The 17,954-nt window shown below is 49.9% G+C and overlaps 1 protein-coding gene across 2 annotated transcripts in view; it reads right to left on the bottom strand.

Moving 5' to 3' along the window:
• Anxa6 (annexin A6) overlaps positions 1–15,489 on the bottom strand; it is a 53,231-nt gene extending 37,742 nt beyond the window's left edge. Inside the window, exons 1-2 of one of the 2 annotated variants that reach the window (XM_048437727.3) lie at positions 15,380–15,489; positions 4,090–4,133 (exon numbers count right to left, since the gene is read on the bottom strand). In XM_048437727.3, coding sequence (XP_048293684.1) covers positions 4,090–4,107 — 18 coding nt within the window. In that variant the 5' untranslated portion in view covers positions 4,108–4,133; positions 15,380–15,489. Of the gene's footprint in view, positions 1–4,089; positions 4,134–15,379 lie in introns of those variants that run through there. The other variant, XM_085694959.2, reaches the window with a different exon arrangement.
• Positions 15,490–17,954: the final 2,465 nt, after the last annotated feature.

Below are 17,954 nucleotides of genomic sequence, written 5' to 3'. Positions count from 1 at the left end.
GGAGACAGTAAGAACATTGCAGAAAAAGAACCCCAGGTTACAGTGCTTAGGAGCCGGTGCCCAGAGTCTGTCAACTCATGTAGGGTACAATGAGCATGAATAAGAAGATGGGGTTGCAATGTCATTGAGAGCTTGTAGTCCTATTGGCTACCCTAGGCATGCCCCCTAAGTCAGGGCCTGGTTCTTGTACCTGGCATTGCTGTCTCTGCCCATTAAACAGAGATGCTCCTCATGATACTGTCTCCAGGGTTTTGCATTTTTTCCCCAGGAAGTTTAACCATGTAACTAACCCATCTTCTGTGTAGGTTAAAAGCTGTCAAACAACAGCTGTTTCAAACTGATGCCTTTGTCAAGGCCAATAGTAGGGATGCCTTAGGTTCTTTTCAATCTCTGAGATAAAATACCTTGAACAAAAGCAACTTAAGAGAGAAGGGGCTTATTTTGGCTTATACTTCAAGAGCACAGTACATCATGGTGGAGAAACTGGGGTGGCAGCTGGTTATACTCCTTCTGTTGCCAAGAAGCAGAGAACAATAAAGGCTTGTGCTTAGCTCACTTTCTTCTCTTCATACAATCTAAGATCCCAGCCTAGAGAATGGTGTTACCCATAGTGGGTAAGTCTTCCTACCTCAGTTAACCTAATTAAGGTAACCCTCCAGAGCTGGGCATGGTGGCATATCCCTTTAATCCCAGGCCTTGGGAGGCAGAGGCAAGCAGACCTTTGTATGTTCAAGGCTAGCCTGGTCTAAACAGTGAGTTCCAGGCTAGCCAGAACTACATATTTAAAGGGAGGGGGTGTGGATGGGGAAGAGAATCCTTCCACAGACATGCCATAAAATGCTTCCATAGGTGCATCTAGATCTCATTAAGCTGACAACTGAGATTAATCATTACAGGGCTCATGTTAGAGGCAACAAGTGCCAAGATAGATTCTGAGATGGTTCTCGAAAGCTCACAGTCAGATACCCAAGATCTATGACCATAGGATTGGAAGTTGCTTAGAGGAACTGTGAAGCACAGTTAATAAAAACTCAGAGAGAGAAATTAGGGTTCAACCTGAAGGTCAGAAAAGCAAAAATAGCTAGCCACTGGCTCTTACCTTGTCCTCAGTTTGAAAATGGTGATCCTGTCTCCAAGAATCTCAGAATGAGACTGAGACTGAGAGCTGTCTCCTCCATTCTTATAATCCTCTCTAGTTCTGGGATTAAAAGCATGTCTCCCTGGGATTACAGGCACGTACTGCCTGGTTTCTATGGCAACTAGTGTGGCTACTAGGATTAAATGTATGTGTTACCTCTCCCTGGTCTGTATGGCTGACCAGTGGGGCTGTTCTACTCTCTGATCTTCAGGCAAGTTTTATTTATTAAAATAAAAATTGAAATGTCACTACAGGGCTTGGAGAAGACAAGAGGCACCTGCCAGGCTGTGGGGCAGAAGACAGAGCACCTGGCATGCTGCTCTCCCTGTTGTGGCTGCTTCATCTCTGCCCTTCTCCCTCTGTGGATGGTGTGGGTGGGTTCTTGTGCTGTTTGGGCTGAAGATAAAACAATCAAGGTCACACCAGGGAGGAAGACTAATGACCCACACAGGCTGGGCCCAAGCGTTCACGGAGAGAAACTAAGTGGGGATCTAGTTCAGTCTCCCATGCAGCTCTGCACAAGGACAGAGAAGTCTTTTCATTGCCTGCCTGCTAGCTCCACAATCTAAGATATCACACAGTCATGGGCACTGCAAGTAAATGGGACTTAGCTCTAGCTGCCAACAGAAAGCTATAGAAACATTCCCTCAAAACATATAGGCCTAGTGCCCACAGGCCATGGCTCACTGTGTTATGGAAGTTTATATTCCTAAATGCCACCTGTGCAGCTGCCCAGGCCACCTGTAATCAGCCTGTCCCACCCCACACAGATAGGATTCTGGATGCAGATACCCAGGACGGAGGGAGTGGGGGAGGAAGCTTTCCACCCTGAAATATTTAGCAGACCCTGCTGCCAGGTGGTGAGCAGCCTGGGCCCTGGGGCTCCAGCCTGTGAGGCCCCACCCCAGCTCCTGCAGGTGTCCTGGGCCTCCTAGAAAGCAGATACACATTACCTAGACGGATGATTGCCCATAGGGGAACTCCAGCAGAGAGCAACCATAGCCAGCTCTGGTACCCACCTCATCCTGCAGCGGCTGGGATCCCAGGACACCCACTCCTCTCACCCTGTCTGCAAAGTGTTTTTAGATTTGCTATTGCATTTCGACACCAAATCTCACTACTAAGCAGGCCACAGAGTCACATCTCCTGGGGCCTTCCATGGAATCATATTCTGCCTGCCTCCCAAGTTCAGTTCTTTGGAAGGTGACAGGAAGGACCCATCATCACGATGGAAGGAGCTAAGGTGACTGGACCCAATGTGTTGTGTGTCTGCGAGGGTGTGTGGGTGTGCACACGTGGGGGAGGGCACTGCAGACAGTGCTAAGAGCAGGCAATAGACAAACTTCCTTCTTCACACTGCCCTGTCTTCGGCAACCTTCTCCCTTTAGAGGTTGCTGCCTACCAGGCACCCAGAATTACCCTTTGCCCTGACTACACTGGATGCTTTTTCAGTTATGGCCTTCTGATTCAGCCAGCCTGCCCCAGACCCCTCTTGTTTTCCAAAGCCTCTTAACCCAAAGAGGGTGCCCTCCTGCTGACTCCAGACCTTTTCCACGTCCCACCAAAGCTGGTGCAAGGACGTTTGACTTGCATTCACACCCAACCCCCCTGAAACTTGCTTTGTCTATTGGCCCTGGACCAAACCTCTGAACCCCAAGTCTTGGCCTGAACCATCTTCCAGCTTGACTTGTCGTTTGAGTCATTCAGAACCCTGCAAGGCAAGTGCCTCCCAGCTTCTGCCCATGCACACACTCAGGAAGAAGGAAGCAGCACAGCTCCCGTCCCGGAGCTCTGTGCACAACAAGGACTATTCTTTCCAGTCGGCCTGATCAGAGAGGCTATGGGACAAAGCATGCTCCTCAGGGGCGTGGAGGGAAGCTGTGCAGGAGCTATTTAGAGTCTGTCTTGCATCATATAAACACGACTCTCTGCAAGCTGTGGCTATCCTCGGTGCATTGCGTGTCATGTCACAAGGAGGAATGATGTGAAATTAGCTCTCAGTTCGGCCAGTGGGTAAGAGGCCTGCTCTGTGACCAGAAGTTCTAGAAATGGAGTAAGCAACCAAAGGGGGTCTGCTGGGAGTCCCTCGGCTCATCCTCCCCTTCCAGCTCCAGGTTTGCACTGTAAGGTTCGCCAAGTGGGACCCCTTTTCAGGCAAGCCCTGACTGACACAGAGGAAACCCTCATGCCTCACTTAGTCACATAGGAGAGAATGCTTCATTTGGTCTTAAATTCTATCACCCAACAAAGTGGCCAGACAGCATGAAAGACCGAGGTCATGATCTTCCCAGCCAGGAAAACATAACCCCAATGGGTTATGGAACACACCTCTTCAGGGTATAAGCACCCCTCATTGCGATCTAGTGCCCGTCTAGTTGCCCATCTCCCTTCCTGGGGCCACATAGTCCTGGTGGGGTCACTTCAACTTCCCACTCTAAAAAACATGTTACCTAGGCCTGGCCAATGAGGATAAAACCCAAAACCACTGAAAATAAGTTGCACTATTGTATCCGGGTCTCTGAAGACAGGATAACGGAAGCCCGGAGGTGCACAATGCCCATGGCAGGCAAGAAAGAACCTCTCAGGAATGAATCTAAAAAGAGCTGCCCACCAAAGCAGAATCCTCACTCTGCCATCTACGAGTTGGATCAAACCAGTCCCGAAGCCCTGCACTTCCCAGTACTTGAGTCAATTCGCATCCTTTTGTACCTGGGATATTGTGCATCATCCCTGGCGACTTGCATAGGAAGAGCTGTGGATTTAGAGTCACTTCTAGTCCTTGGGGGCTGAAAGTACCAGGGCTTTCCTGAAGGTGCCAGGGGTTAGCTGAGGGCCCCAAGGGTTAACTGAAGGTACCTACCTAGCTTAGCTGAGGGTACCTGGGACTCTGACCGACTGATGCTAGGGTTCCCAGACCGACGGTTAGGACGTTGAAGAGGAGAGACCCTTACCTGTGCTGTTTTGGCCATGGTCTCAGGTTCTGTAGCAGAAACCACTGTGGAAAGACAAAGAAAATTTGAGAGGCCACTCCAGGACTCTGTAACTCCTTGTTTTGTTTTTGTTTTTGTTTCCCCTCTCCTGATTTTCCCTCTTGTTCTCAGACCCAGACACCTGGTGGAGCCAGGAACTTCGTTTTTCAGGGGACAGTGGCTGTATTAGATACCACACAGCCAGTCTTAGCAGGGTGGGAAAGGAGGAGAAGGGAGGCCTGGGTATGGCCACTGACCTAGCACTGACCCAGGCCCTGCTGTGTGCCTGGTATCTCCCCTAATCCTTTTAGCAATCCTTCCAGGCCGCAGGTGCTCTTAGTAAGAGAAAGGAGACCAAGGCCGGATACCATATTTGGTCCAAAGTCATTTAGAACTCCGGACTCCAGAGCTCTTTTGTGCTACACGCACTTTGTATGTCCTCCTTCTAAGCCACTGAGAATGACTTCCCAGCCAGGCCTTCTCACATACAAATGGGAAGAAGCAGGAATTCCCTGATGTCTCTCTGAGGACATCATCTCAACTCGGGTACGTCACATTCGCCCATCGTCCACCCCAGCCAGCAATGCCCTGAACCCCGAGAACACAGCAGGACATACACAAGACTGGACGGTCCCATTTTCTCAGTCCCAGTGATAAATGCACCCACATGGATTACAAGAAGCACCCGGTGACAAAAGGCAATGGAATGTAACCCTGGGTGGCCAGCCAGAGGTCTCACACAGGCGCCTGGGTAAGAGGCAACATAGAGGTCAATGTGACTGAGGTGACTGAGGTGGCAGCAGACAGAAGGGTGGTGATAGGATGGCCTGAGGTCACTGTGAAGACTTGGCTCTACTCTGGTGGAACACGGCCATCGCCACGGTGGGAAACTTGAACAGACAGGTTGAAATATGTTACTGAAACCGGGGAAGGACTATGGGTTGGAGGGGTAAGGGACAAGAGCTACCATGAAGTTGGGACACAGGTGGATAAATAAATAAATTTATAAATAAATGAAAGAGGAAGCGAAGCGGGTGCAGAGCTGAACTGAGCTCACGAGCACTCAGCAGAAGGGCAAGAGACGCAAGTTAAGCAATCAGGAACCATGGAGGGCCACTGACCACCACTAGGAGCAGCAGGCGTACGCGGACCGCCTTAAAACAGCTCCAAACTGCTTTGTAAGAGCAAAAATAACTTACTTGCAAGGAATGAACTAGAAAGGAGGGTGGAACCATAGAGACCTGCAACTCAGCACTCCCCAGCCCAACACATCCCCTAATTTAGGAGACTGCTCCCTTGACAGTTGTTAGGTCTGTGACTGGGGTTTAGCGCTCATTTCTGAGTTCACAGTTATACTAAGCACAAACTGCTGGGGGATGGGACCTGAATCACTTCCAGCATAGAGCAGACACTTCAGGGGTGGGAGTTTATTGTACTGGTGAGGCCTTAGGTACAGGGACTTAATCCGTTTGCCCCCATGTTGCCTCTGCTGAAGTCCGCCAGTCAGCAAGGAGCAGTGATCTGGTAATGTTGGCGTTGGGGGGCATAGACAGAGATCTGCCTGTGATTGAAGCTCAGCTACAGGAAACCCTGCTGTTGCCCGGGCAACCGGGGGCCCCTTGCTATAAAAGGGCAGCTCTCACCAGGAAATGGAAACCTCACATGAGAAGGGGTGACTTCCAGGATTGGGCCCAGAATCAGCTTGGGGTTTCCCCAAACCTGGAGACCCAAGGGGCAGCCAGTGAAGGAACGAACCCCCAAACTGCCAGAGACCCGGGGAGTGAAAGAGGCCCAGGAAGTGAGCTGACATGAGGGTGGGAGGGCTGGGACCTGTCACTTGAAGGCTGAGGCACTTTCTTTTGGCGTGGTTGCTGGAAACTTCAGCAGCTGACTGGCGCCCAGGCCCATCTGGACGACAGCCCCTTTCCACAGAGAGCCAACTCCAAGGAGAGGCCACCATGCCTTTGGGGGAAACTCCAAGGGCAGTTTCTGTGGGCCCGTTGCGGGCCGGCCTCCTGCGTATGTGGAAAGTGAGTTTCTTTGATAATTTAACGTTTAGATTGTAGTCCAGAGGATCGATCCAGTTCATTCCAACAGGAAAGCAAAAGGCTGAAGCACCGAGGTCGCTGTCTGAGCACTGGGGCCCCCCTCCCATGACAACCTACACCACACGCTTCAGACTGGCTAAGCAGCCATTGGCCCAGGATCCTAGCTGAGGCCTGAACCATCTGATCTCCATGCCTTTTTCAAGATGGCCAAGACTCAGCTAGCAGCCTTGCCTACAGTCCCATGTCACACAGCTGGAGGCAGGCCCACGATATGTGATTCCTGCTGAGTTCCCTCTCTGGGACTTAATGAAATGAGGTCAATGCACAGCTGTCCTCTTTGGGAAACCCCATAGTCACTATGAACGACTTCTCTATATTACAATAAGCCCTTTCTACGACAGAACACTGGGAAGGTTCTTCCTAGATCCCAGGACTCCTCAGTCCTCCCTCAATCTGTAAGTTTTACCAACTTACCTGAAGAAGATGCTCAAGACTGGTTAAAACTGGTTTCTCTCTCCTCAGAGCCCTAAGTCTCTTTCATCTGACCACCCAAGCAACTGGATCGTCCCTGAAAACCCCTCCCTCTGGACAGTGACCTGGATGGTTTCTTCCTGGGTGGCTATCACCACTGCCCTGCCTGGTAGCTGGTGACCATTGTGGTCTTTGGTGGGGGTGGGGGCAGGGGCAGGGGCAGGACCCTATTGCCCAACCTAGAGAATGGACAGGGGTCACTGTGTCTCCTGAGCTCTGGCTTACGTAATAAGTTGTTTAAACTGAATCTCAGTTAGCGCATCTGCAAAGACATTGGAATTCCAATGTGAACTGTGACACAGCAGATGAAAAACGCTTAGTCTGGCACACAGAAAAAAAAAAAGCAATAAATGATCATTTTTATTGGACTAAGTTTAACACGAAGTCAAGATCCCCAAGTTCAAATCCTGACACTGCAAACACCTTGTTCAGGACTTTGAACCACTTGAGTTGCGTCTCTCTCTGCCTCAATTTAGAAATTTCCTACTTAGAAATGGGAACTCTGTAAGGTTTTCTTTGCAAGATAGCGTGCAAAAACCACCCTTTCTGAGGGAGACCAAAAGTAATGAAACGCTCTTTTTACAATTTATTTCTGTGTATGACTGTTTTGCCTGCACGTATGGAAGTGTACCACACGTGTAAATGGTGCTTACAGAGGTCAGAAGAGGGCGTGGGAACCCTGAGACTGGAGTTAGAGATGGTTGTGAGCCACCCTGTGGATGCTGTGTTCCCCTGCAAGAGCTACGGGTGCTCTTGACCACTGAGCCACTTTTCCAGGCCTGCACAAGTAACTTATTAAATATTTCTTTTTATTTATGCTTAGGTGTATACGTCTGTCTGGATGAACGTATGCCACACGAGTATATGGAGATCAGAAGAGGGGGTTGAATTTCCAAGGGGTTGGAGCCATAACAGTTGTGAGCCAAAGGACCTGGGTGCTGGGAACCAAACTTGGGTCCTCTGGAAGAGTCTCAAGTGATCTGAACCACTGAGCCATCTCTCCAGCCTCAGACTGTTTCTTTTTAGCGCAGTTTTGCTTTTTTTTTTTCTTGAGAGGGGGTCTCTTGTATGCCAGCCTAGCCTTGGGCTTACTATGTGTCCTTGAGGGTCACACATAAGGTGACCCTCAAGCTTCCATCTCCCAAGTGCTAGGATTGCATGCGCATCACTGCACCCAGTTTATACAGTGCCGGAGACTGAACCCAGGGCTGGCTTCCAGGGTGCTAGCAAGCACTCTACCAACAGAGCCACACCCACAGTCAACCAAATGTATTTCCGCGCCATATGTCAAGTTGGCCATTCAGAGGAACTGCAGACCTTTGCAAATAGAACATGGGCTTTTTTTTTTGCAGGAAGCTGTTCACTTCTGCCCAATCAGTAGACAGCGAGTGCAGGCATTGTTTTGCACAGGAGAGATCTTATCTATAGGAGGACAATGGAGGTCTGATTGACCCAGATGGAAATGACCACAGGTGACCCTGACCTGTGAGACTTCATATGCATTATAGGCCTGGGCCACTTCTTACCCCCTAGAAGCCCAACCTCATCCCTTTGTTTACCTGACTGCAGGGCTCCATCACCCCACCCCATGTTTTGAGAAGGGGCCTTATTACATAGTTCAGGCTGGTCTGGAACAGGTTACCCCCCCACCCCGCCTCCTGTGTCCTGGAATTACAGATGTGCACCCCCAGGCAGGTTCCCTTGCCTCTTTTGGAGTGCCTGGCATATTAATGCATGTACAGAGGTCATTGTTATGGTTTTCCCCTCCTAAACTGTATAATTTCAGTTCATTTCAAAGATGAAAATAAAACTGGCCGGTAGAGCCAGGAGTGATGGCCCACATGTTTAGTCCCAGAACTGGCAGAGACAGAGACAGGTGGATCTCTGTAAGTTCAAGGCCAGTCTGGTCTACATAGTTAGTTCCAGGGTAGCCAGGGTTTTAGAGCGACCCTGCCTCAAAACCAAACTTGGCCAGTAAGACAGTTTCACAGGTAAAAGCGCTTACCATGCAAGTCTGGTGACCTGAGTTTGATTCCCAGAACCGTGAAAGGTGGAAGGGGAAAACAGACTCCACAAAGCTGTCCTCTGGCCTCCACACGCATCTCTCTCTCTCTCCCTCTCTCTGTCTCGTACATACATACACACACATCCACAGTGCACCAATAATAATTATCTTTTTAAACAATCGAAACTTTGGAACAGCCCTACTTCAAACTGTATTTGTGAAGAGGAGGGCTTGAAGGGTTGTAAGAATTCTCCCTCCCACAGTGCCTTCCAAAGCCGGTCTATAGGTTCAGCATTCAAGGTCCTGGCCTACCCTTCATGGCTTCTGTCCACTCCTAAGCCAGGGATGCCCTCCACTGTCATTTTTCTACCCAACCTTCTAGTACCTAAACCAGTGTTCTAGCTTTATTAAAACATCCTAAATATTTTTTTTCCCCAAATGACCAAAGACCAACCTTAGAGATTAACTTAACGTTTCAGGGCCACAGCAGTCAATAAAGTTGAGAACCAACTGACTGGTCTCAGCTGTGGTCTCAACTGGGGAGCCAGGGAGATTTCCTCTCCTTGGAATCCCCGCGGGCTCCACACCACCCTCCCTTGACTGGCTTGTGGTCAACCATTGAGGATTTGCCATTCCTGTGTAGCTGGAGGTCACTGACCCTGAATGCACCATGGGGAAGAAAAAAAAATTCTCTTCAAAGAAAACTTTTCTAGGTTATCTGATTCTGGTTTTTCTGTCTTCAGTCTCTTTACAGCTCAGCGAGTTGTAGGTGACTAATGTTCATACACAGTATTCTAATAACTTGCACATTCCACTGTCTCTCCCTTCCCCCTTGGGTGGAAAAACCAGTTTTGCCTCTAAGTGCATAGTCCTTTCAATATGACAGTGGCTATTGATTCCATTTTGAGCTGGTTACTAATAACTACTTGGACTAGTCCATTGATTGTAAGTTGAATAAAACCTTGAGTGAAAGATCATTTTTATTTTATTGCATGTGACTCATGGTTTGACCCTTGCTGGGAGACCCGAATGCACAGCTATTGTGCCTGCCGTGAGTCTCTGGTCAGGGATGGTGGTTCCTAAAGGTTGTCTTGCACTGAGAGGCTAAGAAACCAATCTTTCCAGGATATTTTTCCTCAAAAGTACAGACCCCTCACTCCGCTCACAAGGAAACCAAATCCAAGGTATTTTCTGGCATCTCTTCATCTGGAGTCTGTCTGTCTGTCTGTCTGTCTCTCTCTCTCTCCTTTACTTTGGCTGGAAGTACAGAGCTAAGTACTGTCCTGAACCTCTCCTCTGGAGTCACCTTAGATTCCCAAAGAATAACACTGTACCGAACAGATCACCCTGTAACAGAGGACAGTCATTCCGTGAGGGCAAACTGTACCCTGGGGCAGAAGTGGTCGGTCAGTAGGAACCAGAATGAGCTCCTAAAGCAATGGTATTGATAAGGACAGAGATAATGGCATCTATGAACCATCTAGAAGAACCAGAATAAAGACATTGAACTCTAAGTCACACGGAGACCAGGACTAGTTGACGGTGCACAGCTCCCGCCCTAGTTCTTCCTCTATTCAGACTAAGGCTCATGTCAGGATCCTAAAAATGGGCTTGCTGTTGCAGCCTCCTCGGCTTGTTCTTCCTCCCAACTTGGTCACATTGAATAAACTTCCTTTTAATATATATATATTTTTTACTATGACTGGTCTCTAACTGGTTTATTGGGATCAGGTGGCTGAGCCTTGCCAGCTAGGGCTGCAGAAGTCCAGGTTTACAGGATAAAAACTCCAGTTACAGCCATGAGAGGTTTCTTTAAGGGACACCATTGAGAAGTCACAGGGGAAGAAAAAAATGGAACCATTGAACCAAATTGCTTTGCTCCCCATGCTGTGGCCAGAGGGGAAATGACCTGAGAAGTTGAGTAACTTGTCCAAGTCCATAGAGAAAATTACTGATTAACTGGGGACTCATGAGAAAACAAAACAAAACAACAAACCTACTAGCAACTTAGGGTCACTGGTGGGAGCTGGGGCTAGGACAGAAAATGGGACAGCCAAGGCTCCTGTGTCTATGGCACTGGAACCCTAGGACAGAAAATGGGACAGCCAAGGCTCCTGTGCCCATGCACTGGCTGCCTAATACTGAAGTCTCCTCACCAATAACTACAGAGGAAAAGAAATGAGCACTGGCCGGGCGGTGGTAGCGCATGCCTTTAATCCCAGCACTCGGGAGGCAGAGGCAGGCGGATCTCTGTGAGTTCGAGGCCAGCCTGGTCTACTAGAGCTAGTTCCAGGACAGGCTCCAAAGCCAGAGAGAAACCCTGTCTCGAAAAACAAACAAACAAGCAAACAAACAAAAAGAGATGAGCACTGGTTAGACTTTTTTTGTATATGCGATGGAACAGCTTGTGAGAGTTGGTTTCTTTTCTTCTACCACGTGGGTCCTGGGGCTTGAACTCAGGTCATCAGGCTTAGTGGCAAGAGCCTTTACCCGCTAAGCCATTTCTGCTCACTTCCTTACCCTTCAATCCACTTTTAAAATAACATAGGAAAAGTACATGTTGTAGGTTGGGATGTAGCTCAGCTGGCAGAGTACCTGTCCAGCATGTACAAGTTCCTGGGTTTGATCTCTAGCACTGAATAAATCAGCCATGAATAGTACACACAAGCAACCCTAGCATGTGGGAGGTGGAGGCTGGAGGATTAGAAATTCATCATCAGTTATAAAGTATGTTCAAGGCCAGCCCGGGCTTCTGTTCGGCTGGGACTTCCAGCTCGCTCCTTTGAAAGCCTCTATTTCTCTCTCTCCAAACCTCCGCTCTCTTGGTGAATCCGGCAGGGGTGTCGGCAGGGGGTCAATCCCTGACTAAGGTGTTATAATCGGGTGCAAACCCAGCTTGTGGTCATCATCACCCACACCCACCCACTCACCCTCCCCACAGGGTATTTAAGCTCCTTCCCTTAGATGGACATGTGATTTTTCCTGCCCCTTCTCCTGCCTCCATCTCTGGGGGCTGGAGGAGTCACCCAGGAGTTGTTTTGCTCAGAATAAACCTAGTCTTTGACTTTTTTTTTTTTTTTGTCTTTTACTTTTTAATTCGGCTTGATCTGGCTTACTGCATTGGCGGAGAAACCTATTATCGGGGTACAGAAAACCTATTAGCTTCATGAGACCCTGTCTCAAAACCAACCATTTTAATAACAGAAAACTTTCTGTACACCAGAAAGGTTTGGTGTTTCCTGGGGTAAGTCTACTGTACTTTGAAGGCTTTGGTTTTCAAAACTCCTCTCAGGCTGGGTATACAGTTTAGTGTAGATTATTAATCCTAGCCTGTGTAAATCCTTGGGTTCTATTCCTACCTCCAAGAAAAGATAAATCTAGAAAATGATTTCTCTTTTTCTTATGGGCTTCCCCCAGCCAGAAGGAGTAGCTCCCAATCCCAGCTGACACAGTAGGATAGAGCATCCCTCTCTTGTCCGTCCCCCCAATCCAGACACTCAGGTTTCTTCGAGAGCAGTGTCTTCCAACTTCTGACATTAGATCCCCAGTTGGGCAGGGCCCCAAGCATTTGTCTGTCCGACTGCCCCAGGATCAGAAACTGCCTGATGTGGGTTTGAATCCCGGGTGAGATCACTCCGTGAATGATAAAGTCTCACAGCAGTCAGGTGTCCCAAGGTCAAAGCTCCAAGGTGCTGTCTAGAAGCTGTATGGTGGGAAGGACCTGAGTTCAAATCTCCAGAACCCAAGTCTACCATCCTACTGCAGGATAGGAGGCAGAGACAAGAGAACCCTCGATAGCTCACGGGCTAGTGGCAAACAAAAAGAAAGACCTTGTCTCATATGGAAAATGGGGGTAAAAACAGATGCCAGATGACTCAGCATGTGAGAAGCCTTTTGACCCGAGTTCCATCCAGGACCCACAACATGGAAGGAGATAATCAACTTCCAGAAAGATGGCCCCTGACTTCCACATGCATACCCTGGCATGTAGGTACATAGTCAAATAAATAAATGCATGTAAATAAAAATATTTAAAACCTAACTCTCGTAAAGATTATGGTTAAGGTGTAAAGAATAAAGACAATTGAGACTTTTTGTTTGTTTGCTTGTTTCAAGACAGGGTCTCTCTCTCTCTCTTTCTGTGTAGCAGACTAGACTGGCCTCAAACTCAGAAATCTGCCTCTGCTGGAATTAAAACAAAGGCATTGGCTACCACTCCTGGCAAGAATGAAGACGAGTGTGCACATGAGGACCTTGCCCAGGAAGTCTTGTGCAAAGGCTTACAGCTAGTCTTCACCCTTCTTTCTTTCTTTCTTTCTTTTTCTTTTTTTCTTTTTTTTTTTTTTTTGAGATGGGGCCTCCTGTACCCAACTTACTAGGTAGCTCAGAGTGATCTTGAACTTTGAACTTCCAGGTCCTGCATCTTCCACCTCCCAAGTGCTGGGATTGCAGATACACACAGTTTATGCCACCCTGGGGAAGGAACCAAGGCATCCTCTAGGTAGGGGACCACATTTCTAGCCACTTCTTTACATTTGAGGACTAGGGTATCTTTATCTCTGTAATGGTCTGATACCAGCATCCAACAAAGCTGGGGTTCCCCGAGTCTACTCAGTTGGAAGGGTTCCATCAGTGACAATGACTTTAAGGAACATCTGGACAGCAGTTGAGAAAGAGGAACCTGAGGCTCAGGTAGCCTCCTGAGTATCACAACCGACTGAGGTTACCATGGCAGCACTGACTTCTCTACATAGAACACTCTACAGTTTGCGAGGCACTTGCATATCTGCAGGCTCAATACCACATAAAGGTATCAGTCCTCCTTTTACAGATGGTGGAACCCGGAAGCTGACACAGTTCTCTGCAGGGCCAGCCTCAGTGGGGGCTTCTCAGTCCTCCAGGAGAGGGCATTCCGAATGCAAATGGATGCAGAATGTAAATAGAAGAGGCTTGATTCCAAGCCAAGAAGCAGCAAACCAGGATACAACCCTCATCTCCCCACCCCATATGGGGAATCTGTTGAGACCACATCCTCAGCTCTGACCCCACCCAGGAAGTCTCTTGAAGAAGTTGACTAGGGATGCCCTGGGGCCACCACTGAGCCTGAATGGTACTTTAAAGAGCCAACACATCTTACCATGGGGGCTTGGGTACAGGTCTCCTCCTCCGGGAGGAAGGAATCAAAGTGGGGAGGTGCCCAGTTGGTGTGTGGAGGGGCAGGGATGGGGCGGGGCTGGGGCTGGTGTCCAGGACTCCTCTGGGAGCTGCAGTGCAGATGTCTGTATGGTCTCTGGAAGCTCTCCAGTGCTGCAGTCCCCCACTCCCAGCCCCACCCCCACCCCAGCATCTCCATTCTCATGTCCATGTTCTGTCCATCAACAGCTGCATTCCCCTGCCCAGACACAGCAAATTGGTTCAGTATCCCAGCAGAGGGAGGCTCATGAACGAAAGGACAGGAAGTAAAGGGACATGGTGAGCGACAGTCACAGCTGCAGGGGGATGAAGGCCTTCTCTTCCCTCCATGCCCAGCCACACCCAACTCCCAAATCTGAGAGCAGTTGAATTGGGCGGTGGGGGAGGGAGCACCGGAAGTAGCAGCCACTTTAGCAGACTGCTATGGGCCACAAGGGTCCAGAAAGAAAAGAGACCCATCCAAGGGCCACAGGCAAGCTGCAGCCCACGGACATGAGGGAGAGTTGCCCAGGGTCTTCTGCAAAGCTCGGGGCCGAAATGGTTGCAGATGGGGCAAGAAAGGCTTCGAAGTCAAGCTATCTTGTCTGGGGGTGGGGACAGCAGCTCAAGATGTGATCTGGTCAGGAGAGGAGGAGGAAAGGAGGGCAGACTCTCAGGGGACACCAGGAGCTCTTATAAACCCAGGAGCCATATGCCCAAATTTGGAAGTGTCTGGGAAGACCCACCAGAGTTTAGACAAAAGGACAGCTAGGGAAGGAGGAAGCAGAGGCCAGATTCACTCTCCTAAAGGAGCTTTTCACTGCCCTACCTGTACTGGCAGCCAGAGCAACCCACTTTCACAGTGACTGTTTACCCAGAAAGAGGGGAGAGGGAGGCTCAGAGAGGGAAAGAGCCCGACTCAAGGTCACACTATAAATTGGTGGCGGGGTCAGGATTCGAGGTCATTAGAAAGCATCTAAGACCCTGGAGCTTTGGGAAGGCGCGGGGTTGGCTTAGGAGAAGCAGAAGAGTGGGGCCTCTGCCACCGGCTAAGCGCCTCTGTGGCTCCCGGACAGGTGAGCAGCTGCGCAATGTGAGCCAGACTATCAGAACCCTCGGGATGGACCGCTGGTCCTTCCTAAGTGGGCATCAGGCACTGGGACAGCGCGCAGCAGAGGATTCCTCAAACTCTCAAAGTTAGGCAACTCACAGCTTTCCCTGAGGGTCCCTAGATCTCCGTGTCCGGTCTTCCCAAGTTTTTCCACCCGTGAAATTAAAACGATCAGGCGTCCCCAGCCTTGGACCACACCCTCGGCGGGGGCCGGGATTTCACTATCTCCCCTCCCCCGCAGGCGTGCTGTCACCCCACGCCTGCATCTCAGGTTCCCTCCAGGGACACACCCAACCGCGACACTCCGGGGTGGCCGTACCCCAGCAGGGACCCAGCAAGCAAGATGCCGGTCCCCTGTCCCTGCAGCCATGAACTCCGTGCCCTGCAGCGACTCTGCACACTCACCGTGCTGGGGAGGCCTTAGGTCAGGGCGGACAGACGACGCAGCTCGAAGCCCGTTAGCCTAGCAGCAGCCGCAGCGCAGACTGGGCTCACCGTGGCAGGGGACACGTGGCACGTAGGGACCAATCAGGTTCGCTAGCTGCCCGCCCCGCCCCGCCCCGCCCCACCCCGGGTGCTTCACTTTTGGAGTCTGGGAGTCACCAGCTGCAGGGAAAGGGCGTGCGGGGGAGGGTGCTCTCCCGGGTACCTGCCATCTCCTACCTGAGTCGGTTCAGGCCCAGACCTGACGCCTCGAGGCGGAAGGGGACTTGGAAAATCAGAATTAATGTCAAGCTAAAGTCCTGCTTCGTACACTTTATTCCACATTCTTGCCACTTACTGAAGGTTTGTTGAGAAACAGAAAATTGAGGCTTCTCAGGATCCAAGTTGAGACCCTCCCGGACTGATCAGATTTCACGCCTTTCCGCGTTATCGGGTCACAAGCATAGTCATCTACTTTGCAGGGAAGAAAAGCCCAGAGGAGTCAGTGCTTCTTCCAGGGTCATACAACTTGCAGATTGTGGGGCTGGGAATCCAACTCTGGGCAGGTGGCTCCCTTGGTCTTGCGGAGTGCGCTCTGGTCGAAGAGGGTCGGCCAAGAAGAGTAGAAGTTGCCCCCCAGGTCTGTGTGGAAAAGCGGCCATCTCTGGGAGTCCCTAGGAAACAGGTGGTCCGGCTTTAACAAGAGATGGCTCCCTGCTTGGTGGCCACAGAGCAGGCAGCAAACTGTTTGGTGATAGGTTCTTCTCTGAGCTTCTTTAAGGCGCAGCCTCAGGGACCAGTGAGCTGGCTCAACAGACAAAGGTGCTTGCTGCCAAACCCATGTTTGATCCCTGAGACCCACGTGAGGCGCGTGCCTCCCAGCTCTGATTAAAAAGATAAAATGTAATTTTTAAAGTTCTTAAAAAAAATATCCTCGGAATCTGTCACTAGTTCCGAGACTTATAAGCCTCTTAAAATGTCTGACTGGAAAACGAGTCCTCTGGCTTTCTGTCTCACCCAGGGAGCATTGATTGAGTGCTTGCCGCATGCTAGAGCCAAGAGAACAGGTGGGTGCCGCAGCCCTGCCCCACCCTTGGGGACCTTCCAGTAGACAGGAGGTTTTGATAGTTTTTACGGGAAGCCTGAGGCCTAAGGTGGAGGAAGCACACAAAGTAAAGCAAGTTGGGCAGTCTAACCTTCGGAATGGGAACGTTAGAACTTTGGAGAAGAGTGCGCTCACGTGGGAAGCATTACCAGCAGAGCCTGTGTCCCAGCACTGTGAGACGGAAGCAGGAGAAGCCAGAGGATCAGGAGTTCAAGGCCATTGTTGGCTTCATCTTAACGTCAAGGCCAGTCTTGGCTACCTGAGACTCTGTCTCAAAAACACGCAAAACCGGGGTTGTGACTCAGTCTGGAGAGTGTTTGGCAGGCATGGATTCCTGGCGTCGATGGCTGGCATCACATAAAACTGGATTTAGTGATGCACACCTGTGCTCAGAAGGAGCAGAAGTTCAAGGCTATCCTCAACCACATAGCAGGTAAAGGACAGCCTGGGCTACCTGAGACTCTTGGAAAACTAAATAAATGAAATGTAAGGAAGATAATGGGAGAAGTGGTGGGGAGAGAAGACAAGAGGGCTGGCCCTGCCAAGATGGAGGTCAGTGGTCTCCCTGCACACAGTCACAGATGCTGTCATATTTACTGAGCACTTTTCTTGAGTCACCGTTATGAATTTGTGTGTACAGGTGTGTGCTTGCACTCACCTTTGAGCACAAGTGCCGCAGCATCCATGTAGAAGTCAGAGGACAATTTGCAGGACTTGGTTCGCTCAGGCTCATGCGGGTCCTGAGAAGAGAACTCAGGTTGTGAAGTTTGGGGACAAGCTTCTTTACCTGCTAAGTCATCCCGGTACACCTTTTAATTATAATGTCATATCTAGTCCTAAAATCCATTGATTGGATATTTATATTTATTTATTTATTCAGCACCTACTATGTACCCAGCCCTAATTCAGAAGCTTTATCACAAAAATAAGATCTCTGTTCTCATAGTCTGCATTCTGCATCCCAACCCAGGGGAGATGGATACATCATAGCAATGGCAACATGTGAGTTGGGACAAAAACTGTGGACGAAAAGGGGTGGGGGACAGGTGACATGTGCTAGGTGACAGAAGTGAGCACTTAGTAGGGTGTTTATCAAAGGCTAAATCTGAGAGATATGAGGAGGACGCAGAGGAGGTAAAGTCAGTAGGTCTGAGCGGACATACGTAGGAAAAGTGGTGGGGACGGGGCTACAGTGCCTGGAGACCAGAAGGGGGCCAGGGTGTGGAGGCAGCAAGAGGCAGAGACAGAGGAGGGACCAACTCCTGCAGGACCTGGAGTCCTTGGGGGGCGGGCTGCTGCAGGATGTTGGGTAATGGAGGGGCAAGGGCTGAGTGCACTGCTGTGTAAATGCTGCGTCTAACTCCACGCCATTTCTTGACTTCGAAAAGTCAGTCCCTTCTCAGCAGTCAGTCCCCATCTCTCCTGAACCGTCCGAGGATGAGACGGGATGAA

This window comes from Myodes glareolus, chromosome 9 (genome assembly GCF_982192425.1).
Source record: "Myodes glareolus chromosome 9, mMyoGla1.1, whole genome shotgun sequence".
Taxonomy (NCBI): Eukaryota; Metazoa; Chordata; class Mammalia; order Rodentia; family Cricetidae; genus Myodes; species Myodes glareolus.
Note: the sequence above shows the minus strand (reverse complement) of the source record. Positions and strands in the feature narration are given on the sequence as shown.